This window comes from Ambystoma mexicanum, chromosome 1p (assembly GCF_040938575.1).
Source record: "Ambystoma mexicanum isolate Mex_15411 chromosome 1p, UKY_AmexF1_1, whole genome shotgun sequence".
Classification (NCBI taxonomy): domain Eukaryota; kingdom Metazoa; phylum Chordata; class Amphibia; order Caudata; family Ambystomatidae; genus Ambystoma; species Ambystoma mexicanum.
Genome location: NC_090921.1, coordinates 539,945,766 through 539,971,998, shown reverse-complemented (window position 1 = coordinate 539,971,998; position 26,233 = coordinate 539,945,766). Strand labels below are relative to the sequence as shown.

General features: G+C 46.7%; 1 protein-coding gene across 7 annotated transcripts in view; it reads right to left on the bottom strand.

Moving 5' to 3' along the window:
* Nucleotides 1-26,233, bottom strand: part of UNC13A (unc-13 homolog A) — a 541,202-nt gene that overhangs the window by 59,123 nt on the left and 455,846 nt on the right. The window contains exon 36 of one of the 7 annotated variants that reach the window (XM_069649472.1): nt 25,386-25,424. The exons of the other annotated variants lie outside the window; for them this stretch is intronic. Coding sequence (XP_069505573.1) covers nt 25,386-25,424 — 39 coding nt within the window. The remainder of the gene's footprint in view (nt 1-25,385; nt 25,425-26,233) is intronic. 7 annotated transcript variants of the gene reach the window in all.

The window sequence follows — 26,233 nt, the reverse complement described above, 5'->3', positions numbered from 1 at the left end:
TGAAATTAGTTCTATGGGTGGAGACCTTGATTTTGAGACGTGTGGGGTAATATCTATCGATTGCTTTGTGACTTAAAGTCAGACATTTGCACTCAACTCTGGCCTCCCCGACTGACCTGCACAGGTGGTGGGATATGCACACCCCTGGGGGTGTTTGCATTTAACCAGATGGCTGTTTTTTAAGCACTTGGAGACGCCAGATCTTGCAATTGTTGGATGTTTTGTTCAGAGATGATGAAAAAGTTTGAGATCCAATTTGAGGAGTTGATCACTGGCTTCATCGATGCTCCTGTGCAGAGTGGAATCAAAGAGTGCCCCTCATGACTCTAGCATTGCACCATAGCATCTGATATGTGGCATCTGCTAGATTGCTTTGAGTGGCACCGGACGAAAGTGAGTTCTGGACACTGAACCAGTTCAGACACATTGGTCAAAGCGATGCAGCAAACAGCTCAGGGCGTTTAACTGTTCTTCCTCTGCACAGCCCAATGGACTAGCCATCACTCGAGCCAAGAGCTTCATCAGAGCCCGAGGCAATGTAAATAGCAGGGGCGAGCTTTACAATTCCCCTGTAACACAGGGAAGTATAATTAGACATCTGTCATTCTAAAAAACCCACAACAACTTACATTTTACCCGGCTATCTTCAGCATATGAATGAATTTAATGTCTCTGCATCTGACAAAACAGCGAAGATTTGCATGCATTAGTTCCATGTAAATATTTAAAAGGAATGGGCAGATGCATGACTTCTGAGGATTGGAACATGCCACCAAGGAGATGCATAGCTCCGGAGGAACATGTTACCATTGAGATGCACACCATGTGAGGATTGGGACATTTCAAAATGAGATGCATGACAACTGAGGATTGGAGCATATCACCATGGAGATGCACGAATTCTGAGAAGTAGGACATGTCACCGCTGTTACACAGAGCCTCCGAGGATTGGGGCATGCCACCATGGAGATGCATACCATCTGGGGATTGGGGCATGTCACCATAGAAATACATAACCACTAAAGATTGGTGCATGTTGCCATAGAGATGCTTGACCTCTTAAGGCGTGGGATATGCGACCATAGAGATGCGCAACCTCTGAGGAATGGAATGTGTCACCATCGATATACACAACCTCTGAGGATTAGGGCCTGTCATTGTGGAGATTCTTGACCTCTGAGGAGCGAGGCATGTCACCGGTGAGATGCGAAACCCTTGGTGAGTAGCAGGAAATGCCATCCTTGAGATGAACTGCCACTAAGGAATAGGACATGTCACCATGGAGATGCGTAAACTCTAATGTGTGGGGCCAGCCACAAGATAAAGGATAGACCTAAATACCCGGACTGCCACTTTATAAAGAAGGATCCAAGCCAATGTGCAGCCACCTCTGAGATCCCCTCCGCCTCACTGGGTCCGTTGAGCATGAGGGTGTGTGCCAGGGTGCCCAAAGTAGTCACCGGATTGAGCAGCATCCAAAAACCCTCGTCCATTTTGAGAACATTGCTCTGGACATTTGCGGCAGCCCAACTGGATCATCGTTTTGACCCAAAGTGCCAGTATCTGGTGCTCTTCGATGCACGCCTGCAGCTCTAACACTGCATTGTTTTCTTCCATCAAGAACAGGAGGAGCACATTTGAAATCGCCTATAGATAAATGTTTAAACACTGCTATCTGTCTATATAGGGTTTGATTTACAGGCGGGGTCACAATACATGATCGAAGAGAATTAAAGGAGGCATGCACCAACCCCATGATGCTAGGGGACATTTGTACATCTGTATATTATTTATTTAATGATAAAGGGTGCTGGTAACCTTCCCATATTGCCTCATGTTACTTTCTGCATCACCCCCCACCACAGTGCTACTTTCCCATCACTCCCTTACTACAGTACACATTTTTCTATCACACCCCTCACACATACCTATCATCACTATTGCACAGCTACATTTTCACCATCACTCCTGCATAGTGCTTCCTTCTCCACCGCCACACCGCGCAGTACTATTTCTCCATCACACCCCTCCCAAACTTCTATTTTCTCCATCACAGCCTTCCGTGTGTACTTTCACTATCACCGCTACATTTCTTCATTGCACATATCTCACAATGGTAATTTCACCATCACACCCCAGTACTAACGTATCCATCTCACTACTCGAAGTTCTGATTTCACACTCACATGCCCCATCCCACTATTTTCCTTTGCTCAGTGCTACTTCCCCATCACTACCCCATCTGCAGTTCTTCTTTTCCCATCACTACCCCACCTGCAGTTCTTCTTTTCCCATCACTACCCCACCTGCAGTTCTTCCTTTCCCATCACTACCCCACCTGCAGTTCTTCTTTTCCCATCACTACCCCACCTGCAGTTCTTCTTTTCCCACCACTACCTCATCTGCAGTTCTACTTTGCCCATCACTACCCCATCTGCAGTTCTTCTTTTCCCACAACTACTCCATCTGCAGTTCTTTTCCCACCACTACCCCATCTGCAGTTCTTCTTTTCCCATCACTACCCCACCTGCAGTTCTTCTTTTCCCACCACTATCCCATCGGCAGTTCTACTTTGCCCATCACTACCCCATCTGCAGTTCTTCTTTTCCCACAACTACTCCATCTGCAGTTCTTTTCCCACCACTACCCCACCTGCAATTCTTCTTTTCCCATCACTACCCCACCTGCAGTTCTTCTTTTCCCACCACTACCTCATCTGCAGTTCTACTTTGCCCATCACTACCCCATCTGCAGTTCTTCTTTTCCCACAACTACTCCATCTGCAGTTCTTTTCCCACCACTACCCCATCTGCAGTTCTTCTTTTCCCATCACTACCCCACCTGCAGTTCTTCTTTTCCCACCACTATCCCATCGGCAGTTCTACTTTGCCCATCACTACCCCATCTGCAGTTCTTCTTTTCCCACAACTACTCCATCTGCAGTTCTTTTCCCACCACTACCCCACCTGCAATTCTTCTTTTCCCATCACTACCCCACCTGCAGTTCTTCTTTTCCCACCACTACCTCATCTGCAGTTCTACTTTGCCCATCACTACCCCATCTGCAGTTCTTCTTTTCCCACAACTACTCCATCTGCAGTTCTTTTCCCACCACTACCCCATCTGCAGTTCTTCTTTTCCCATCACTACCCCACCTGCAGTTCTTCTTTTCCCACCACTATCCCATCGGCAGTTCTACTTTGCCCATCACTACCCCATCTGCAGTTCTTCTTTTCCCACAACTACTCCATCTGCAGTTCTTTTCCCACCACTACCCCACCTGCAATTCTTCTTTTCCCACCACTACCCCATCTGCAGTTCTTTTCCCACCACTACCCCATCTGCAGTTCTTCTTTTTCCACCATTACCCCATCTGCAGTTCTTCGTTTCCCACCACTACCCCACCTGCAGTTCTTCTTTTCCCACCACTACCCCATCTGCAGTTCTTCTTTTCCCACCACTACCCCATCTGCAGTTCTTCTTTTCCCACCACTAGCCCACCTGCAGTTCTTCTTTGCCCATCACGACCACCTCTGCAGATCTACTTTCTCCAGGCCACTGCCACAGTGCTACTTTTGCATTATACCCCTAGTGCTATAGTCCATTTACTACAACCACCCTCCTGCCGCCCACAGCGCTTCTATACCAATCAACCCCACCCCCAGTACTTTCATCGCCTTTATTCCAGCACAGTGCTGCTTTCTCCATACCACGCCTCAATCGCCCCACTCTCCACGGTGCTACTTTTTTCATCAAACGCCTCCCACATTGCTATTTTGCTATTTATTTAAATCACATCACTCTCACAATTCTACTTTCTCAATCTCGTCCATCAAGTGCTATTTCCTTTATTAAACTTCTCCCTCCCATGATGTTTTTTTTCCCAAAGCTCACCGCTCACACGGAGCCGCAGCTGCCCATCTACTCTGCCCACTGTGCTTTCTTTGTCCCACATTCCTGCTTGTCCCTCACACTCCTGCCCTATGGTGCTGCATCAGCCTTACACTCCCCTACCATTGTGCTCCTATCAGTGCCAAACACCTTAATCATAGTCATGATAACCCCTTATGCGCTTTTGCATATTTTTAGTCCCATGCCACCATTACTATTTCTGCACCGCTGCATATCCCTCCCACAGCTGCCCTACTCCCACCCTCTTGCTTTGTCTCATTCTAGACCCCCCTCCCAACACAGCCCCCTCCCCAACACTGAAACCACACCACATTATTGATTCACACCTCAGAAGCTGTTGCACTTTAGGGTTACTAGGGAACTCCATGTCACGAGTCACACCCTACTCCACTCCGGGGCTTTGTCTATACCTTATTTTTACTCCAGTTCACTTTATTCCTTTGAAGTGACCTCACACTACAACTCCCAGCAGGAAATTGATGGAGACGTGAAAGCTCAGGACTGAGACAGGGTGTCCCTCCTGACATTGAGTTATCTGAAGACCCTATTTCATGCGCGTTGCTGCCCCTTATTAAGTCCTCCATCAATACTGCTACTCCCTTTCAGAGCCCTGCTTTGTTGCAGCATTGCCTAGCACCGGCACCCTTTTCACATTGCAGTTTCCACTGTCCACTTTGGCATTAAAAAAGCATCATAACATAACATACATCCTTCTCTGTTGGATTCCATTAAGACACCCTGACCTTCTGCCGATGTATTCCTCGGGCACTCCTTCCACAGTGCTAGTGTCAGTCCTTAACATTCCAGCTGCTAGGTGGCAGTGTCTGGTGTGATCCTGGAAAGGGTCAGCACAAAGGTGGGCATTCCGGTGCAGTGGTTTCGGCGCCGGCCGTTTCGGGGCCCAGCAACCTGTTTGGTCATGGAGCGTTAACTCGCAGTACAGCTCCATTCTTACAGTGTTTAGTGTCTGCTTTAATATACTGTCAGTGGCTTATAATATATTTAAGCAAACATCAGTCTCTTGGAAGTTCCCTGCGCCAAAACTGCGGGCGCCCAAATGGCTGCGCCCAAACATGGTGTTCTGGGATCAGCACTGTTCCCTGTTAGAGTGCAGATTTCCTTGGTTCCTATCTCAATAGTGGAATCCGGTCCTGTGTTTGAAAACAGAGTTGCTGCGAAGGTAGATCTGTTCCAACGTGCGCCTGAGACCAATCACCTCTTCCACCAGAGAATTTAATGGAATGCCAGGCCAGACCCCTGTGGCTATTTCATCTTTGCATTTGCAAAATATGCCACTTGGTGGACAGCTCCTGCTTCAGACTGTTCCTGGAACAAGGGGCTGCCTCAGTTATTTTCTGCCTGTGTTCCTGAAGCAGCCAATTCCTGCCAAGCCCCGCTTCCAGGGTTTTCTTCCAGCTGGGCCTGTGCCACTTCCTTGCCAGCTGGGTTATCCCTTTACTTTGCTGTGCTTGGTTGCCTTGCAGCCAGGCTGCTGCTATCTGCCTTCCTGTTCATCCCACAGCATTGCAGAACCTATGGGAGCCAGGTTGCTCACCTCATTTTCACTTCCTGGGGCCTGCCCCTGACGTTTTCTAAAGCTCTTCAAGACTCCATGAATACTTCCTTCCCAGTTGTCTTTGTTTAATTTTCATTTATTAAAGGAACAGGGTGATTCGACAGGAAACTCTTTCTACAGAGACAACAGTATATGGGGTAAGCCTGTATCAGGTGCCTTACAGTAGAAGGAATGGTCATGAGTAACTGACCAGTGGATATTGAGGAATACATGATACATAGACCAGGGGTGAGTTAAGACCACAACAGTCATCCTCGGGGACTGATGTGCAGGACCATTCTAGAGGTTTCTTCAGTACTCCTTCATCCAATTGATTGTGTGTGTTGTGTGGCCTCTTAGTTGTCTGGTGTTGCATTCATGAGCCTCTGTGAGGTTACAGAATTCCCAGATATTCACAGACCCTTCCTATAGGCTGAATCTCACCTGCTCGCTCACCTGCATGGATTTCGTCCCGTCTACCTGTTAATTGTCATATGAGAGGCATATGAGAGAAGTCTGCTGGCGCCGACCATTGCAGGAAGTGGTCTGTCTTGCTTTAGAACCCATGTCAATGTGCTTTAGGTTTAGCTGTGTTTCTTATCACATTTCAGTTGTGCCTGTGGCTCAGGTAATATCCCAATAGCTCAATGCGCCAGGATGTTGGTCAGCTGTGCTTGCATGCCACTGTGTGATTGTGGTCATTTGACCTGTTGGGTATTTTTCATTGCCTTTGGGGCAGGTGCTAACCCAGCTTTGGGGATATTAGGCTGCCCTGTTCTGTCCACGGGTACTACAGCGGCAGTGTTTTGATTTGTTAATACAGGGATTCCCTCGAGTCTTTGTCAATGTTCTGACATGCCAGTTCGACGTCATGGTATATAAATCTTATTAAAAGTAGGCCCACTTGTTCCGATTCCTCTGTCCTGCACATAGTGTTGCTTCTTGCTTCCTTCTGCCTTGCCTGTGATTCCACTTGTCATGCCCTGAACATATACTTTTTGCGGAGAGCCCTATTGTGCCACAAAGTACCATCCAGTATCGGGCACAGTATCTTAATCATTGCCCACCTCCTTCTTCCTCACCACGGTCGTTATGAAGTGAGATGAATTCCACCTCTGCTACAGGAACACCTGTTGCTTTAAATATTTTTCCAGCCATTTCAGGACGAGTCGCACCCACACCTCTGGGTGAGTTATAAAGGGGCTTAAAAAATATAAAAACAATTCGGTCTCCTTTTGCTGGTAGCTTCTTCTGTTGCGGTTTTGGTGGGAGATCCTCCTGGGACGAGTTCCCTAGCAGCCTCTGGAAGTTACCCCCAGGCTGGACTTGTGTCAATGTTGAGTGCAGGTGAACATTCAAAGGGTTCACTTTGAGCCCCTGTTGGCCTAGGTTGAGTGGGTCCTGGTAGTTTCTCTTCGCTCCCACAGCATGAGTGGCAATAAGCCCCCTTACCTCCTTCTTTAGGCAAGGCGAGGGACCACAGACTGAGGAGACATGCAAGCTGGGAGAAAGGGCCGTCTATGAAGTGTGCAGTGCACCCGAGAGGGCAAGACTGGAGGAGCATTGAGGACCGCTGGTCTTGGTATGACTGTTGGTATTATGTCAGGGGGGCAGCCTCTTGGGAAACATTTGCCATCATCACTCTTATGTGTCTTTCTTATTTGATGATTGCAAATATTGTTTGCGTTTTTTGGTCATATGGGTATGAAGTCAACATGTACGAAATTGGCTTCCAGCTACTTCCAGTTGAGCCATCAGTTTGTTGAGGAATCTGTGCTGCATGTTGTTGTTGCCATGGATATCCGTGAGAGGGAGCAGAAAGCGAGTCAGGACACTATACAACTACAGAGTCTGCATGCACATGGGGAGTTCTCCTGGCACTGATTTATGGTAAAGATGCTCGCTCTTACAGGCATAGTCATAAGGACAGGTATAAGGTTCCTCTTGGTGAATAAATGGAGACATTGTTAAATCACACTTTACTCCTGTGGGTCTCTAGGCACTAATTCCTTTCCTAGTTCTATAACTTGGTAGGCAAGTGGTACTATGGGCAGACCCTACCAAGCACGATCAGACAGCTCCCCTGTCAGGACCATGGCTTTTCTTTTTTTATATGAGACAAGAAGAGGAGATTATTGGGAATTCCAACCATTTTTCTCTTAAATGTTCTTTGCTCTGGATAGTGACCCCAAGGGTCGACGCTAGTGGGGATTTATGTAGAGGCACGGACATCACATCAAAAATAATCTGTGTTTTGTCTGCCCAGGATGGTCAAGGTACATACAAATATCAGAGGTGCAGATAAAAACAGGTACCAGTCCAGAAGGGAGACCATTGCTCAAAGACATTACACATTTCCATCTGTCAATATTGGTTCCATGACATGTTTTATGGCCCCCATTCCCCATACACACACTCTAGAAGTTAGGAATTTTGTGCTTTTCTGGTAATGCCAAGAACCCCTATCCACTTCTATGTGGAACTGATACCTCATGATCAGGCTAACACAAAGTACCATTTTTAGGAAGGCTACAGCTGGCCTAGAGGTGGATCAGCTCACACTCTGAAATATCTGACCTGCTGATGAGCAGGAAGCCAGCACTACTCTGCCTCACTGAAACCTGGCTTCTACCTAGCTCCTTGCCAGCATTGGTCCAAGCCATCCCTGCAGAATATCGTATCATTCATCTTGACCACCTCCTCCCACAGCGTGGGGCTGGGGTCGCAGTTATATTTCACGCTGAATATGAGATTACCAAACTTCCCTGCTCCCACAGGCTCAATATGGAAGCACTCCTATTTCACCTACATGTCTCTGCCATTTTCTCCTTATTTACCGACCTCCAGGTTCCTCGGGAGGACTTGGGGAACCTTTCTTAGATCTACTAGGTGATATGCATATGTGTCACACTAACCTTATAGTGCTAGGAGAACTTAATCTACATTTTAATTCTCCCAGAACTGCTGAGACAAACTCATTGTTCAACACTATATCCGACCTTGAGCTACACCAACTAGCCCAAGGCCCTACACATATTCTGGGCAACACTATTGATTTGATCTTTTTTAAAGATTCTCTGTTGGGCCTTAGTGCCATTGAACCAGTGGTCTGGTCAGATTACTTCTTGATAACTTGTATATTCAAGTCCTTTAACCCACCTACTAAGACCCCGGCACCTAAGGTGCTGTTACCCTCATGGCGCTCAGTTAATACTAAAGACCTAAGCACATCGATAACTTCTAAATGCAATTCTTCAGCACCTTTATCTTTGTCATTGATGTTACAGGTATTCCAAGATTCAGCTGACAATCTCGCCCCCTTGAAACTGGTACAATGCCACAGATTGCCTTCACAGCCATGGTTTTCAGACCAACTCAAAGCAGCTCGTCTGAAACTGAGACAGTCCGAACGCAAATGGCGTAAAATGTACGACCTTCAACTTAGAGAATCTTATAAATCCTGTCTCTCTATTTGGTAGACATCAAAACCGCTAAAGCAGGTTTCTTTTCTCATAAGATCAAAACAGCCCTATGTCAGCCAAAAACATTGTTTTCTATTGTAAAAACACTGGCATCCTCGGACTGTCTCACTGCTAGGGTCAAACCTACTCAAGAATTATGTGATGGTCTCTCTCATTTTTTTCTTACTAAAATCGATGATATTCGGACCAATATTGCCAAATCATTAGCCACGCCTTCTGCGATTGTGAGTAGGACACCCGCTGTTATATTTTCAGAAAATATTGCTAAATGGTCCACCTTTCCTCTCTTTACCGAAGGTGAAGTACTAGCAGCCATTCTTAAGATTAAATCTTCCTCTCCGTTTTATGCTATCCCATTGGACATTTTGAAAAAAATCACACCAGACCTCTTCGAAGCCTTAACTACGGCTGTATCTGACTCCTGTCAATCAGGTACTGTGCCACCTGAGCTGAAATCTGCCAGGGTTGTTCCTCTCCTTAAGAAGCCATCACTAGATCCAACTTTCGTCCTATCTCTCTGCCTCCCTTTCTCTCTAAACTATTGGAATTGCGGGTTGCACCTTTACTGTCTTCCTTCTTGGAATCCACTAATGTCTTCAACTCTGCACAGACTGGCTTTAGACCTGGCAGTGGCACGGAGAGTGCATTAGTATCCATCCAGGATGACATGTCCTGGCTATGCTATGAGTGCTCTATGCTTTCATGTCGGAGGGCAGCTGCAGTTTCCATCCAGGATAAGCTGCACCTTATGTTGCTTCAATGGTGAATGCAGAGCTTTCCCTCCAAGCAAACAATGAAAGTTCTCTGGTCCTTATTTTGACTAGGATTCCCATTCTTTCTTTGTCCTTAGTTCCAGTGGAAGGGAAAGAAGACTGTTGGATACAGGTCTCCATGATACCATTGTATCCAATCATAAGTGATATTTCTGATTTACAGTGAGAGGCCGCCATGGCTCTTCTCTGGGTTCCACTTTCTGTATGTAGTTGGGTCCAAATATTTGTACCAATGATCTGTCCCTCATGCGGGTGTGATGAGCAGCAATGGTTCTCCGTCTACCTCTATCTGGAAATCACCACCCTGTCATGTGAGATGCGCAGCAGCAGGTGGTCTTTAACTTTGGGGTTCTCCAGCCTTGCAGCTTCCTACATAAGTCTCACTGGTTGCCACAGCTGCTGTTCAGGAACGGGTGATTACTCAGGACTGGTGCTGCTTGGTCCGTGACTTGAATTTCCTATTGAGAAGTGAGCACCCAGTCTGAATGATCTCGTGGAGGTCCGCTTCATTTGTAGGAGTCTTGGGATTGAGCAGGGCTGAACATATATAATTACTTGCCCTTTTAGATCTCTCTAGAGCTACGGGACGGTCTACACCTACCCAATCTTCTGAAGTCCTTTCACATATCTGCCAGAAGGGATTTGTGGCATGGCATGGATCAAATGCACTGTTTTTTTTATTCATATCACATTTTGCCTTTTCTTAGAGGGGGCCAAGTACTTTCCCTTACTGAATATTAAACATGACCAGCCATACCCCTCTAGCAACACATTCTGAAGTGGGATCTGCCACTGCATCTTATCTTATCCTTCAAACTTCTCTCATGCTTCATGGAGCTTTACCACAAAACTACCTTTCAAACTCATACCCTGCTACTATCTGCTCACATTTGATTCTTTTCCTTTGCATGCCGTCATGAGAGAGTGAATTCCCTTTGATACCCTTCCAATGCGCTGCTTTCCTCCTCTCACATCACTTACATGGCCATTTCCCCTACCTTCCCATCCTTTAATAAATGCTTGGCTATATGCATTTCTATGCAAATAGGACGAGCATACTTGTCCCCGGCACTTAAGGGGTTAAGGGAGTTCCCTCTAAAGCACCCAGCCCATAGGGGTCCTAGCTTGTCAAAACGTCTTCTTTGTGTTGCTCTCCCCTCATAGATTGTTCACACAGTACAACTCTTCCTCAGAGCAGTTAAACACCAGCGGCTCACCCGTGAGGGCGAACCCCATGAGGAGCAAAGGGCGCTGGTGTCGACGCGCTTCAGAATTTGCTTTCTTTCCCGCTGCCTGCATTTGGGCCCAGCTCTCTGCACACCTGATTACTCACAGCAGTTAAAAACCAGCGGCTCTCCCACCAGGGCAAAGCCCGGGGGGAGCAAGGGGCGCGGGTGTCGGCCCGCCTGAGTATTTCCTTTCTTTCCTGTTGCTGGTATTTGGGCCCCACCCCCTTGCACACCTGATTACTCAGAGCAGTTAAAAACACCCGTGGGGAGCAGAGGGTGCAGGCGTTAGCGCCCCGCTGTTTGTGCAGCATTCCCTTACCTTTGGCCCACATTAGATGACATTAGAGGATATTACTTCTGCCACAGGTACCAATGCTCTGTTACTGTTAATGCGAGACGAGGCAAGCAGGTGAGGGGAGTTTTCCCAGTTTGTGCAGTGTGCAGTGTACAACTCTCTTCAAGTCTACTATGGATAACTATGGACAAAAGGAAAGCTGATGGGGCGCTCCCTCGGGTGGGAGCCAAAATTTGATCTCTAAGGTGTTTGAACTTATAAAGGAGGTAAATACTTAGGAAATTAAGGGCATACTGATAGACATTGATGGTTTGGGCAATGCGAACTCTAAGGGTCCCAAGGGGGGCTCAATTCAGATGTCTAAAGATCTAGTCACAGTTCGAAGTTCCAACTCCTATTGTGTTCTACAGTCATTTGAGGTTGATCTTATTTTTTTTTAGAATCTCTGCAAGCTATTGTGAAAAGGGCCTTTAAAATCACGCAAATTAGGATTGTTTGGCCCTATTTGAGACAGCTCACCTCCCTGGTCAAGAGGCAGGGAGAAATATCACCATCCCAGTCCACTTTAACGGCTTGGCATTGGGTGCGTGTAGCCCTAGTATTATTGAAACCCATCCAACAGAAGAGTGTTTGTCAAGTCTGGCTGTGGCAGAATCCGCGGGTGATGGGGGCTCTGTTTTTTCCCAAGCTGGCATTAGTGAACTTTGTGTTGGTGGAACTGCGGAGTTAACCCCAGAGGGCGCCTCTGCTGCCAGTGTTAAGCACCTTACCTCTATTGCCTTTTCAAATTGTTTTCAGTGTGTGTTTGTCAGAGGGTTTGCCGTTATCTATCTACTATTGTTTCGTCCCTCTTTGTCTCGTCTGCTTGCACCCCTCCATGTGTCCTTCGCTAGTGTCTCCCCGCCTCCCCCCTTGAACCACTTTTTCTTCTTCTCTTCTCTCCTCTCCCTACCTACTCTATGGTGCTCTCTGTTTCCCCTATCTTTTGCTTCTCTATTGACTATCCTGCTCTCCTCACTAAATCTGGTAGGAAGAAGTTTAAAAAGGACATCCTGGCCTCCAACCCAGGCCTCCCTATCAGCACTAATACCAGGGTTTCCTCCAGGCAAACCCTGACTGACATCATTTTTGTCGTTCCCTCGCCAGACCTATGGACTCTTCATATGGTCTCTGTGCTTTCTCCTTTATCTTCTTCTTCCATTCATGGTGGCACCCGGTGGGAGGCCCTCCTGGCCCCCTTCCACTCCTCTAAGGTCATCATTAATCTTTACCTGAATGGTACCGTCTTGGTCCAAGGCCCTCAGGCCAACCTTCTCCTCTTTGATAGACGCGTCCCACGCCTGATCCATTTCCTTTCTTCTCCTGTTGTTCCCTCTCTTCCCTCCACGGCTTCCTTGCCTCCCCCCACTGTCTCCTCCTTGGCTACCTTGCTATCTCCTCCTTCCTCTTCTTCCCCCCCTCGGGCTTCTTCTTTACCTCCGCAGGGCGTACCTCTGATTTGTACACCTTCCCGGAAGTCTTTGAAGGATGGCAACCTTCTCCATATTGGCACTCTCAACTCTCGCTCAGCTGTCAAAACACTCCTCTGACATCTGACACCTACTGGAAGAACTTGACCTCGATGTCCTCAGTCTCACTGAGATATGGTTCAGGGCTAGCAAGCTTTGACACTCTGCTCCCTGATGGCTACAAGATAATCTCTGCGCCCAAATCCAAATGTTCCAGAGGGGGTGTAGCCCTGATCTTCCCAGAGTGGATTCCTGCCTCTGTCATTCCCATGCAGGCCTACTCCTCTTTCAAATGCCTCGTCTGCAAGCTCTCTCTCCTGGCCATTCCCTTACTGTGACTACCATCTATCGGCCACCTGGTCAGATCTCCTCCTTCCTCTCTTAGTGGGCGGACCTCTCCTCCTCCCTCCTGCTCTCGACCACTCAACTCCTCCTTCTTGGAGACTTTAACATTCACCTGGATGCTTCCTGTCCTTCCTTGGACTCTTTTGCGACCTCTGCAACTCTTTCTCACTCTCTATCCTCTCCTCTGGCCCGACTCAGTCTGCAGGGCACACTCTAGATGTTCTTATCTCTTCAGAACTTCCCGCTTCTATCCCTCTCACCACTCCTCTCTCCTGGAGTGATCACTTTCTCCTTTCCTCCCATCTCACCATCTCTACCCCTCAGGCCAAGCCAACTCCAACACTGCCACCTACCTTCTCGGTTATCTGACCCATGAAGCATGTTTCATTTGAGGCTTTCGCCGCCACTTTCTCACCCTCTCCTCCCCCTTTGGCTGACTCACACCCTGACACAGCCCTTCCCATGCTCCACTCTGCTATTTCTGATACTCTTGATGTTCTTGCCCCTGTCATGAGGATCCGCTTAAAGCCCAAAGCCAAGTGCAACTCCTGGTACGACTTAGACCTCGTCACCCTTAAACGCAAACTGGCTTGCCGCCTGCACCAAAGGCAATACCGGCTCTCTGTCCGCACCAAGAAGAGAGCCCATATCCAAGCCTGCATCTCTGCGGCATCCAACAACTCGGCCTAACTCTTTAAAGTCTGAAGGAGCTGGTCAATCCTGCTGCAGTCTCTACCTCTCCTGTCCCCTCCCAAAGCCCTGGCTTCTCATTTTATCTCTGAAACTCAGGATATCTTGTCCTCTCTCCTCTTCCTCTCCCCCTGACCCCTCTACTGCCTGCTCTTCCTCTGGCCATCTCTCCTCCCTCCTTCTCTGCCTTTCCCCTGTTCTCCCCAGGCGAGGTTTCTAGACAAGTCCGATCTATGAAAGTCTTGTCAAAGCAGGTTCTCCCCTGTTCCTCCAAAACCATCAAGGACCACATTGACACCCTGACTCCTGCTCTGGCTGACTTCTGCATCTTCCATTCCCCCCTGAAGCACTCCCTTGTGCACTCTCTTCTTAAGAAACCCTCAGCCGTCCCCTCCTGCCCGGATAACTATCGCCCGATCTCCATCTCTCCTTTTCTGGGCAAATTCCTGTAAAAGCTGGCCATCTCCCATCTTAATCTTCACAATGAATCTGTTGGTGGTCTCCATGACCATAAGTCTGGCTTCAGAGCTGCCAGAAGCACGGAAACTGCTCTCCAGAACATCTGTGAAGACCTGCTCTCCAACCTCGATTCCAATCCCCCCTGTGTCCTCATCTTACTTCTCTGTTCTGCCTTTGACATGGTGAACCATGCCATCCTGCTCAACTGTCTACGTGATAACCTGGGTATCACTGTTCAGGCCCTGGCTTGGCTGACTTTTTTCCTGTCTGATGGACCTTCCCAGGTCCAATTTGGGTCGTTCCTCTCCTCTATTTCTCTCTCTACCTGTGGTGTTCCCCAGGGATCTAACCTCTCTCCCTGGCCGTTCAACCAATACCTGGCACTTCTTGCCCAACGTATTGCCGCTCTCTGCCCCAACCTTCAGTGCTATGCGGATGACACTCAGCTCATTTCCATGCTCCTTTCTGCCACCTCTTCTCCTTCTCTCATTTCTGACTGTATGTCTGCTATCCATGAGTGGTGTGCCGCCAATGATCTCTGCCTTAATACCACTAAGACTGAGATTCTCTTCATCGGCACACCTGCTCCCACCTGTGAGGCTAAAAACTGCAGGGTCATCTTCGACTCCACACTCTTCTTCTCTCCTTACATCTCTGACCTCTATAAGAAGTCACACTACCAGCTGCGCCTCCTCAGAGGTATTCTCCTTCCCTCTCCTTCCGCCAGAAGCTCACTGTCTCCAGAGCTCTGGTACTCTTTATGCTAGACTACTGCAATAGCCTCTTACTAAATCTGCCTGCCTCTACTCTCCGCCCTCTTCAACTCATCCAAACCAGGACTGCAAGACGTGTCCTTGGCCTCAAGCCCAGGGATCGTATATCTCCAGTACTGAAATCCCTGCGGCTGCGAGGATTAAGTTCAAAACCTTCTGCATTGTCCACAAGGCCTTCTTGGGCCTGGGGCCTCAATACCTTAAACTCTCTCTTCGTAAATATCTTCCGTCTCGAGCACTTCGCTCATCCGCCTCCAACTCCCTCAGGGTCAGTCGCTTCTCCAAGCAATGAGTTGGTGGTAGATCTTTCTTCGCCTGGGGCCTCCCTCTGGAACAGCCTCCCTGCCTCTCTGAAACTTGAGGAGAACCCTCTGCGGTTCCGGAAGCACCTCAACACCTTCCTCTTTACTTCTGCTTTCTCTCTTCCCCTCCCCTGCTGAACTCCTGGCTGAAACCCAAACTGCACTGGGCACCTGGCTGCCCTCTGATGTCGGGCCCAGGACCTCTCCACAGATGCACATCTGCACTGCCCCCCTGGCAACCCTTGCACCGGGGGCTGTTTCTGTATCCCTACAGTCCCCTACCAGCACTTGACCCTTGATGTTTGCACTTACCCTTGCACTTGCCACCAGCTGGCCGCACTTTTTATTTATTGGTTTTTTTTTTTTTTTTTACTGTTGTTCCCATGTTCTGCACTGCCCCCTACTGTTTCCCCTTGCACACTTTCCCTCCCCCCTCCCCTGCACTTGCGCGGTCTCAATGTCACCTCGCCTAGTAAAATCGTTGTCTCTGTCTTCCCTCTGTTCCTCCTCCCTTGCCTCGTTAGGCCTTGAAACACTTGTGTATAGGCGCGTTATAACTGCCATGCCATATCATATCATATAATATCATATCAAAGGCTCATCTGGCTGCATCTACATGGAAGGTCATTACCCTCAAGAAGAAGAGAAAGGCTGAGACTTGCGCTGTTGAGACAGCTGGGTCTGTGGAAAAGCCGGTAAAGTTGAAGAAATGTTTACCGATTTAAAGGAGTTGACCCTTCAGAAAACTTAATGCAGGCTGAGTGAGTTGACTGGACTATTCAAGGAGATCAAGGAAGAGGTGCAATCTTTGAATCCCATTTTTATGGAACCAGGAGCCTCTGTGACCTCTAGGGTTCATGAGCCTCCTCCTTACAGTGGCATGCCAGGAACCAAGGTTATTAAACGGTCTTACCCTAATTAGTCAACACAGAAACCTGGAGTGAATCCTATCAACACCACGGGGGCTCAATTGTCTGCTTTACCACTCCCTTTAAGCCCACCTGTTGAGCAAGGTTTTAATTCTGTGGGTCACTCTGCTGTGAGACTGTCTGGCCCTGACCTAATAGCTCTGGGGAGGGCAAGGGGGTTCAAATCAGCAAGTAGACTCTGTAATGGAGTGGGTAGTGAGCAGAGCTGCCCTGTCTCCATGGTGAATGTTCCCAGGCTAATGAGTGCAGTTTATGAGTCCTCTGAATCTTTGAAAAATAAATGTTCTCACTGGATTCAGCATACAAAAGGTTGCCTTTCAATTGGAAGGGATGATATTGTGAGATATTTGCGGGGTGCAATTCCCAATTCAGGTTTTGACTATATTCAGACTGTATTTTCAATAGATGCCTTTGCGAAAGGTTTCCTGAGTATTGTCTATAGATGCTATCCAAGTGAAGGAGCCAACATTACCTGGCTTCTGTTAGGCCTGGTGACTCTAGGGCACATTGTGCATCCACTCCAGGGTCAATCGACTCAAGTCTGAGGAGCAAAAGCCCCCCTAATGGGAAGTTGGGAACAATAATGATTTGGAATCAGTGGATTGACGGGCACAGGGAAGAACGACCCTGCTGACGAAGCTCCTTTAATGGAACATTGCGGGAATTTGTAAATTGCTGGTTGCTCAGGACTGGTGTTCTTTTGTTCGCAGGTTTCATATCATTGTATTATAGGAGACCTGGCCAGTTGATTCGGTTTTGTTTCAAGGATTTCAATCCTTCCATATGCCAGCAATTAAGGGTCCTAAAGAGCGGCCCTCTGGAGGTTTATTAATTTGGATAGATGTTTCTTTAGACTGTAAGGTTGAGGTAGTGCAAACTGACTGTTATAACCTCCAAATGTTTATTTGGATTAGTAAAGAGGAAATGTTTTGCCTCTCTAATATTCAAAACAGGCCCTGGATTTCACATGGCTTGGCGCGCTTCCAAGTTTTGGTGAACCCTATGTTTGTGCTGTTATCTGTAAAGGAAAAATATATAATTGTGGCCTGGGATTTTAATCTTGAGCTGGAACCCCTAAGGGAACTAACACGGTTATGGGATGACCAAGACTTAGCATGGGACATTCCGTCCCTGAATTCTGCCCCCCGGCTAGAAAGTACCGCTCAGCTGTAGAATCTGCCTGTATTGTGTTTAATTTAAATTTGAGGGCCTGCAATGGGTGATTTTCCAATTTAAGTCTGCGCAAAATACCTTTAATGGACATAATGGGAGTTCTTATTGATTATATCTTTTTTTCGGCAAAGGGTTGGATTAGAATTAGAGACTTTGAGATGCTTCAGAGAACGGAGAGTGATGTTTCCCCCTGTTGGTTTGCATCACAAGCTTTAATACATGTCAATCTAAGGTTTGTGGCATCCCTAGCAGTCAACTGATAGTGGTAGAAGGCCATGCTTGCAAAACTCTGAAATAGTCCCATATAACTGACCGCAAAGTAAAACCTTGTATTTATGATTCAATCCTTTCAAATTTGGAAAACGTATCTGAAGCAGACATTACTGACATGGCATTGTTGGCTGACTTTGAAATGATGAAGGCTAAAATCCTCCTATTTGTAACTGCCCCTGTTAAAGTAATAAAGAAGGGAAGAGTAGGTCAGGCTGATTGGTACAATGGTGAGCGCCGTTCAGCAAAAAAAGAAATAGAAAACTGTGTTAGCTCTAGCAGCTTAGGGGTGAATAGTGTTGTGTCTGGCACAAACACAGTTAACCTGGCGTGCCGTCACGTCGAACACAGCCAATGGCGCTCACACATGCTCGCGCATCCGCAGAGGGACTTTTGCCACGTTCGCGGCTGAAAAGGATAGTATTAATAAAGAAAGCATCCCGTTCTCTTTTGCTCCGTGTCCCTCATTTCAGTGCTGCTGCATGCTAGGGCCTAAGAAAGGGCATGAGAATATTCTCTGCATGGGGATGCGAAATCTGGCGAAGAGGATGGGATTTCTACACCTCCTCACTCCGAAAAAAAAGGGAAAGGAAATACAGCATCTGGCGAGCACCCTGGGGTCTGTTAACAAACGTGCACAACTGAGGGGTGTCTGACTGCAATAGATGTCAGCGAATGAAGAGCGAGACAGCCAGAGGCGGACAAGCGAGGCATCTGATGATGAAGGGCCAAGTGCAGCTGCATTTCGTCGACCAGGCCCTTTTAATATGGGTGATCAACAAGCCACGGGACAGAGATGGGAGAGATGGCTACAGAGATTTGAGAACTACATGGCAGCCTATGATGAAAAGGCTCCAGACAAGTTTGCCAGGAGATTACTTATCAACCTGGTTGGTGACCATGTTGAAGATCTCATCCCTACATTCCTGCCTGAAGAAGTCAAGACGTATGAGGGGCTCAAGGAGGCTCTATGTACATACTTCGACCCTCACCGCAACAAAGACCATGAAAGATACACCTTCAACACAGCCTGTCAAATGACTGGTGAGTCCATGGATGCATTTGCAACTTGATCGCGCAAGTTGGTGGCTCACTGTGACTTTCATGAATTCTCAAATGATGAGGCCATCAGGCTAAGGATCATCGTAGGGTGTTTATCGTCCACCCTTAGCAAGAAATTACTCCGGGAACTGTTTCCCTTTGCCACTTGCCACCATTCTACAAATAGCACGGCCGGAAACGAGAGCAGACTCACAAGTTATGCAGATGGAGACCAGCAAGGGACAGGTGAAAGAGCAAGTGTATTACATCAGTCAAAGTGGGAGAAGCAACAACGGTGGGAACGCCCCACCAAGAAGATATGGTACTGCCGGAAAGTGCTACAGGTATGGTCTGCTTTTTCCTCAAGAGAAAGGAACACAATGCCCTGCCTTTGGACAGAAGTGCACCAACTGAGGGTGGGAAAATCATATGGCGAGAGTATGCAAAGCGCCGCCAAACAGGACACAAGGAGGTGGTACTAGACTGCAGTAGAACCCACATGCTCAAGGACCCAGGAGAGAAACCTATGCAAGAAGGTCATGTGCATATCGGAATTTCGCAAGATGGCACATCCGCCAGAGTTGGAGCTGCTGGAACTGAAGGCGTTTCAGTGGGCCGCCAGAAGACCAGTTCGGAACCATGGAAAGTTCTCTATGTAACTGAACTACAAAGGGAGACAGGCTATGGCAGAGCTGCATGTTCCTCGAGGAGAAGTGCCGGGAAATAATTTGCTAGGCCGATCCACGGCCCTTGAAATGAAGATCACTGCCATAGTGTAAACAATGCATAGGGAGTCTCAGTGATGCAACGATTTCCAGAACTATTTAAACAGAATTGGGTGCTTGAATTGAGACCCAGTGACCCTTCACATCGATGGATCAATACCTCCAGTGGCGCAACACCCCGGCGGATGCCCATTCATCTGCAACCGCATGTATAGAAAGAGATTCAGTGCCTCTTAAGGGAGGACATCATAGAAACTGCTTGTGGTCCCACCCCGCGAGTCTCAAACGTGGTGGCCATACTAAAGCAAGGGTAATTGGAAAAGATTCACCTGTGCATGGACATGCCCCAGGCCAACAAAGCAATTCAACGAGAGAGACACCCTGGCATGCACCTGGATGACATGATTAGCATGCTAAAAGGAGCCAAGGTGTTCAGGAAACTTGATCTATACAAAGGGTACCACCAGATACAGCTAGACGAACAATCACGCTACATAGCCACTTTTGCAACCCATGAAGAATTGTTTCAATTACAGCAACCATATTTCGGTTTTCAGAGTCAATCTTGAACAACATGATCTGGCAGTGCATCAGGTATGCTTAGCCGCCATATCTTAGGCTGGGCTTACAATAAATACTGATAAATGTGCAATTTCACAGAAGAAATCTCAAGTTTTCAGACATGTGTTTTCGCAAGAGGGGATGAGTCCTGATCCGGGGAAAGTAAATGTGATTGAAAACATTTTTCCCCCACAAGATGTGAGCAATGTATGGTCATTTCTGGGGATGGCCAGCTATTGCAGCAGATACCTGAACGACTTTGCTACCATCAGCGCACCGCTAAGAGAACTGGCCAAGCAAGGGAACGAGTTTCAGTCGGACCAATCCTGCAAAAAGGCATTCGCACAGATCAAGAGATATATTGGATCTGCTGAGTGCATGGCCTATTTGCACTGAACTGACGGTGGATGCAAGCCCCGTAAGTCTGAGAGCCATCCTGGTGCAGCACAAGCCCAGCAGAGACAGTCCAATGGCCATCGTCGTGTATGCGTCCAAAAGTCTGACAGATGTCGAAAGAAAGTACTCATAGACGGAAAAAGAGGGGCTGGCAGTTGTTTAGGTGTGCAAGCATTTTCAGATGTTCCTATTGGAAAAACCGTTCACAGTAGTGACTGATCACCAGGCATTAGTCACGATTTATGGAAACCCTCAGTGTAAGATGCCTCCTAGGATTGAAAGATGGGGCCTAAGACTGCAAGACTTCAACTTCAACATTATTCATAAGCCGGGAAAGGAATACAATCTGGTGGATTTCATGTCCCAACACACACTTGTGAAACACGATTGTGACCCATCCATGGGCGAGGAATACATCAACTTCCTTGTTCAGCAAGGACCCCCAAAGCCGCTTACAATGAGCATTGTGAGAGACCACACCATGACTGATAGGATACTGCAGAAGGTGAAGGAGCTTTTCACATGGGGAAGGTGGAGAGACAGTGAGCTAGAACACACTCCAGGAAATCAAAATACTGTGAAGTAAGAAATGCAATCCTCCAGACAGGTGAAAGCTGAGTTGTCAGTTACGGCAGAAGGCCTTGTGAGGCGCGGGAGGCGGATCATTATACCCACCGACCTGTGACAGCAAGTAGTGGTTCTGGCACACGAGGGGCATTGAGGCATGGTGGCCACCAAACGACAAATAAGAGACACCATGTGGTTCACAGGGATAGACTCAATGATAGAAAACACTGTAAAGAAATGCCTTGTATGTCAGTGCACGTTGAAGCCCAGCAATCCTGAACCACTCCGAATGTCGGAACTGTCAGATGCTCCGTGGACCCATGTCACGGTTGATTTTCTTTTTACCATTTGGTGGCGGAAAATACTGGATGGTGCTAATGGACGAATTCCCTCGGTTTTCTCTTGTAGATATGATCTCGTTTACATCAGCCAGCACTGCCATTCCAGAGTTGAAGATTATATTCGCTGTGTGGGGCATTCCCGAGACGCTGAAGTCAGACAATAAGCCTCCATTTATCAGTCTGGAGTTTACTCGATTTATGAGCCACATGGGCATGCGCCATCGGAAAATCATGCTGCCGTGGGCGCAAGCTAGCGGAATGATCGAGAAATTCATGGGGGGCTTAAAGAAAGTACTGCAATAAAATGAGCTGAGTCAGATGTCGCAAAACCAAGCGATGTGCAGAATGCTCTGGGTTTACCGAACCTCACCACTTGGAACAATAGGAAGATGCCCATCAGAGTAGGTGTTCCAAAGAAAGGTGAAGACGAGCTTGCCCCACAGAGTACAGCTCTGGGAAACTGACATCACAACGCTACAGGCCGAGGACGCAGCAAGGAAATCTGAGATGAAAAGATATTCTGATTAAAAATGGGGCGCAAAGTCAACACTGCAACCTGGGGGACAAAGTTCGTGTGTCGAAAGCAAGAACGGAAGTCAGTCAAGATTTGATCCTGGTCATTTAGTCATCACGCATATCAAGGGATCTATGGTGACAGCCCGATCTCCGGGCAGGGTGATCACACAAATGTGTCACAGTTCAGGTTCTACTGAGAGGAAGAGAAGGAGCTTGAGGATGAGGAGAGTGTTTAGGACGATCGTTGAGAAAAGTCTGAGAATGATGATGTGGTGGTGACAGAGCCTGTGGAGATGTCGCCGATACCTAGGAGATGGATTACAAGGCCTGTGAGACTAATTGAAAAAATGTGAGGTCAATGTGAGTAATGGGATTTTGTTTTGCCTGAGAGGGGGAGATGTTGTGTCCGACACAGACACAATCTGAGAAACCTCGTCACACTGAACACAGTCAATGGGCTCGCACATTCTCATGCACGCTCAGAGGAACTATTGCTGTGTTCACAGCAGAAAGGGAAAGTAATAATAAAGAAAGCATCCCGTTCTCTTTGGCTCTGTGTCCCTCGTTTCAGCGCTGCTGCATGCTAGGGTCTAAGAAGGGGCAAAAGGATATTCTCTGCATGGGCATGCGAAAGGTAGGATCAAGCTACGTACCCTTAGAGCCAATTATAACAGCTTGATAACCTCCAAAAAGTAAGAGTTCACTGCAGAGAGTTGGGGGGCATTGTATAATGCCTTCAAATCAGGGGACAACTCCCTTCTTTGGAACAGAGCAGTCCTTTCTATGTTGTATTAGTTGTGAATCTTGGAGGCTACATTTCTCAGGCTTGTACTGTGATACTTCACCTCTCTCATTTCCTTGTGTTTTACCAATTGTGTCTGGTCTTGATTCTTTGTATATTACTCTGAAAGAGGTGGAAGTTGCTTTGGGTACTTTGAAAAGTGGTAAGGATGCTGTTCCAGATTTAATACCACTAGATTCGTTTAAAAATGAGGTTTCGGTATGGGCTCCTGTTTTGTATAAAGTTTTTGATGCTATTCTTGCCTTGGGGACAACCCCTGATTCTTGGGGAAAAGCAGTGTTTGCCCTGATTTATTAAAAAGGAGGTAGGGACACTCCTTGAAATTACCGACCAATCTCTCTTTTAGATGTTGCTGGTAGGTTATTTGGTAAGATCCTGCTGAACCATCTTCACAATTGGGTGGATAAAATAATATAAACAGTGATCTTCAGGCTGGGTTCAAGAAGAATAGAGGTACGCTTGATCAGTGTTTAATGCTTTTTCTGTTAATCTAAAACTACACAGTGTTATGGACAAGTAATTTGTCTGTAGTATTTTTGGATTTAAGAACCACATTTGATTCTGTTTCAAGGGCGACACTGTGGAAGATAGTATTAACTTGTGGGGCTCCGACCAATTTGATTTCTAAATTAATTCAGCTATATTAAAAAACAAATGCATGTATTTGATATGGGTTAGGTGGTAAACTGACCACTCAGTTTGAAGTGTCTATGGGAGTCAGACAGGGCTTTGTCTTGGCCCCACTCCTTTTTAATATCTACATTCAGAAGATTATTGTTGTACTAATGAATGGGTACTAAGACTGAACAAAATTGGTCTTTGGTAAATATCCGGCATGGTTTTCGTATCATCTACTATGCAGGGTCTACAGAAATCTCTATCTATTTTTCTGGCCAAATGCAATGTGTTACGACTTAATTTGAGTGTTGGTAAAACCAAGTCGATGGTATTCAGTCCTCACTTTCCTAAGCATAAATTGTTCCGGTTAAAAGCGGAAGGTCTTTTAATTGAGCAGGTGGATAATGTTGATTACCTTGGCGTAGGGATTCAGCAATATCCTGGTTGGGTGCCACAGATTGATAAGGCAGTGATTAATCTGGAATTGTTAAGTGGGGCTATTCAGCTTTCTTTTCTTAGCTATGCAAGCGGTGCTCTGTCCCCGGCCAGGACCCATACAGTAAGCAGGGATTACCAGCTGTTCTGTATGGGTTGGAGTTTGGGGGCATGCAAAGGTCTGAATACTAAAGAAAATAATTGTTTAAAGTAACTATTGCTGCTTTCCATGAGTGCTCCTTCAGCATCCACACATTTGGAGGATGGCACCATCCCTATGGGTGCACAGGCTATGTTTGGTTCCGCTTTTTTTTTTATAAGAGTTTGGCACCAACCAGGCCTGGAAAAGTGTAGGGATGTGTTGTCACATCTCATGTCTTTGGACGGAGGGAAAAGTCTTAAATGGTTTGCTCACATTAAGAATACGTTATATGTTTTGGGTGCAGGTGAGTTGTGGGCTAATCTCAGGGGCAGTAGTCGTATAGCCTTGAGTAAACTAAAAATGACCGCAAAGCTGAGAGCACAGAAACAACGTTTGGCAGATGCCACCAAGTACAGACTGGGTAGTGCCTATCTTGCCCTCAATAGTGAGCCTTCTTGGAAGCAATATTTAGATGTAATTTCGCCGCTGTTATGCGCCTGAGATTGAGTATTCTTCCAGCTGCTTCTTTTGCATACTCGTGGAGCGATGCTGTGTCTGATATTTGCCCAATGTGTGGGACAGACACTGAAACCGTACTACACTTTTTCCTGTGAAAAGACTCTGAGGTTGAATCGCACATACTTAAAACCGATTTTAAGGGATGTTGGGATTCGTACCTTAAATTCTGCTATGGTATTTTTAACACAATGTTTGTCTCCTCATGTGACATTTGCAACTGCTTGATCCAGTTATAGGGCTTGGCTGCTAAGAAAGAAGGCACTGAATTAGCTATTTTATTCTTCTGGTTTTTGTAGTTTTATCTTTGAAGATAGCGAGCATCGCTCTCCTTGTATTTTTATTTTCTTTTAATGCTTATATAATTTTTACTATGGAGTGTTCAGAATTATATTGCTCTGTATTGTTCTTATTCCTTGTTTCCATTTTATTGACATTTTTGCTTTTGTTAACTTGAAGGTTTATACCGAATAAAAGTATTTTGACTGACTGATAACTCTTCCTTACACACTCACAAACACCACACAAACAAAATGCTGTTTCCATCCACAAATTTGCGGCTTTCTTCTTTAAACCCCACCACAAAGCGGTTTTCCCTGAGACGTATGCCTTTTAAAAATCTGCCTTTCTTAAACCATCTGAATGTGAGGAATGTTGTCATCATATAAAACAAAGTCAATAAATTCCCTCACACTGTTCTAAATACCAGCAATGCTTATTCTCAGAATCCATTGTAAAATGGCTGCTTTGCCTAATACGCCCATTGCTTAAACAGTGCGGCCTGTCCCCGAAACTGGTGCTCATGTCCCTAACAATCCCCCCGAAAAATGCTGCTTTTTACCCAAGACAGGCATCCACCAACTGTGCTTATTAACATGTACAGTACTCCTACAAAAAAGTGCTCCCTCACTCACACTCCATGTGGTACTACTGCCTTTTCTCCATTAACTGCTTAACCTCCCTGCCCCAGTTAGGGTGATAGGATTTTGCACTCTGCAACAAAGTACATACTCTCAGGCGCATAAATTACCTTTTCTAATCCCTTGCCGTGCTTTCTCAGGAGCGTCCCCTGCAGAAACACAGCAAAGTTGATCAATGGTCCAAAACAGGGTTAGTACTCGACGTAGGCCTCAGTTTGTGTTAAAGCAGAGTGAGGTGTGCATGTATGCACTGTTTATGTGGCCTCGAGAGTGGTTAAGTTTACAGGTGTGCATATTTGTGAGTGTGCACACCTGTAAGGGCAGTTGTGTGATAGGCAGTTATGTTGTTGTTGAGGAGTTTGCATGAGTATGTTTGCAGCGTGTGTGTCTGTCTGTTTGTGTGCGTGCTTCTATGTCTGGGTGTGTGAGCGGAGTGTTGTTGCGGGTACAGCAACGTAGCAGAGGGTGGGAAAACCACCTTACTTTCAATAAGTAATTTAGGCGTGTTCTTGTTGGTATCTGGTCTTTACATCTAATGCCATCGCATCTAATGCCATTCCATCTAATTTTTTCCATCTAAAAAATTTGCATCTAATGTATATTTTTCGGGGTAAAGGGTTAATTTATGTTTAGCTGCATTATAAAGGGTAAAAAACAGGGGTTGTGGGGTACCCCCCAATAAAAAAATAAGACAAAAAATGCATTAGATGCTAATTTTTTAGATGCAAGGCATTCGATGGAAAGACCATAAACTGTTCTTGTTCACAGTGCTGCAGCCTTCACCTCGACACACCAGTGAGTGGCAACTCCTAGACACAGCTCACTCCCACCCATTTACTCTACTCATGCAGCCGGTCTTTGAGTTCAGGATGCAAAGGATATGAGTGGTGAGTGCCGACGGAGGAGTAAGTGGGCTCTGGTTTCATGGGTCTGATTGAAAGCATTAATGGCCACGAAA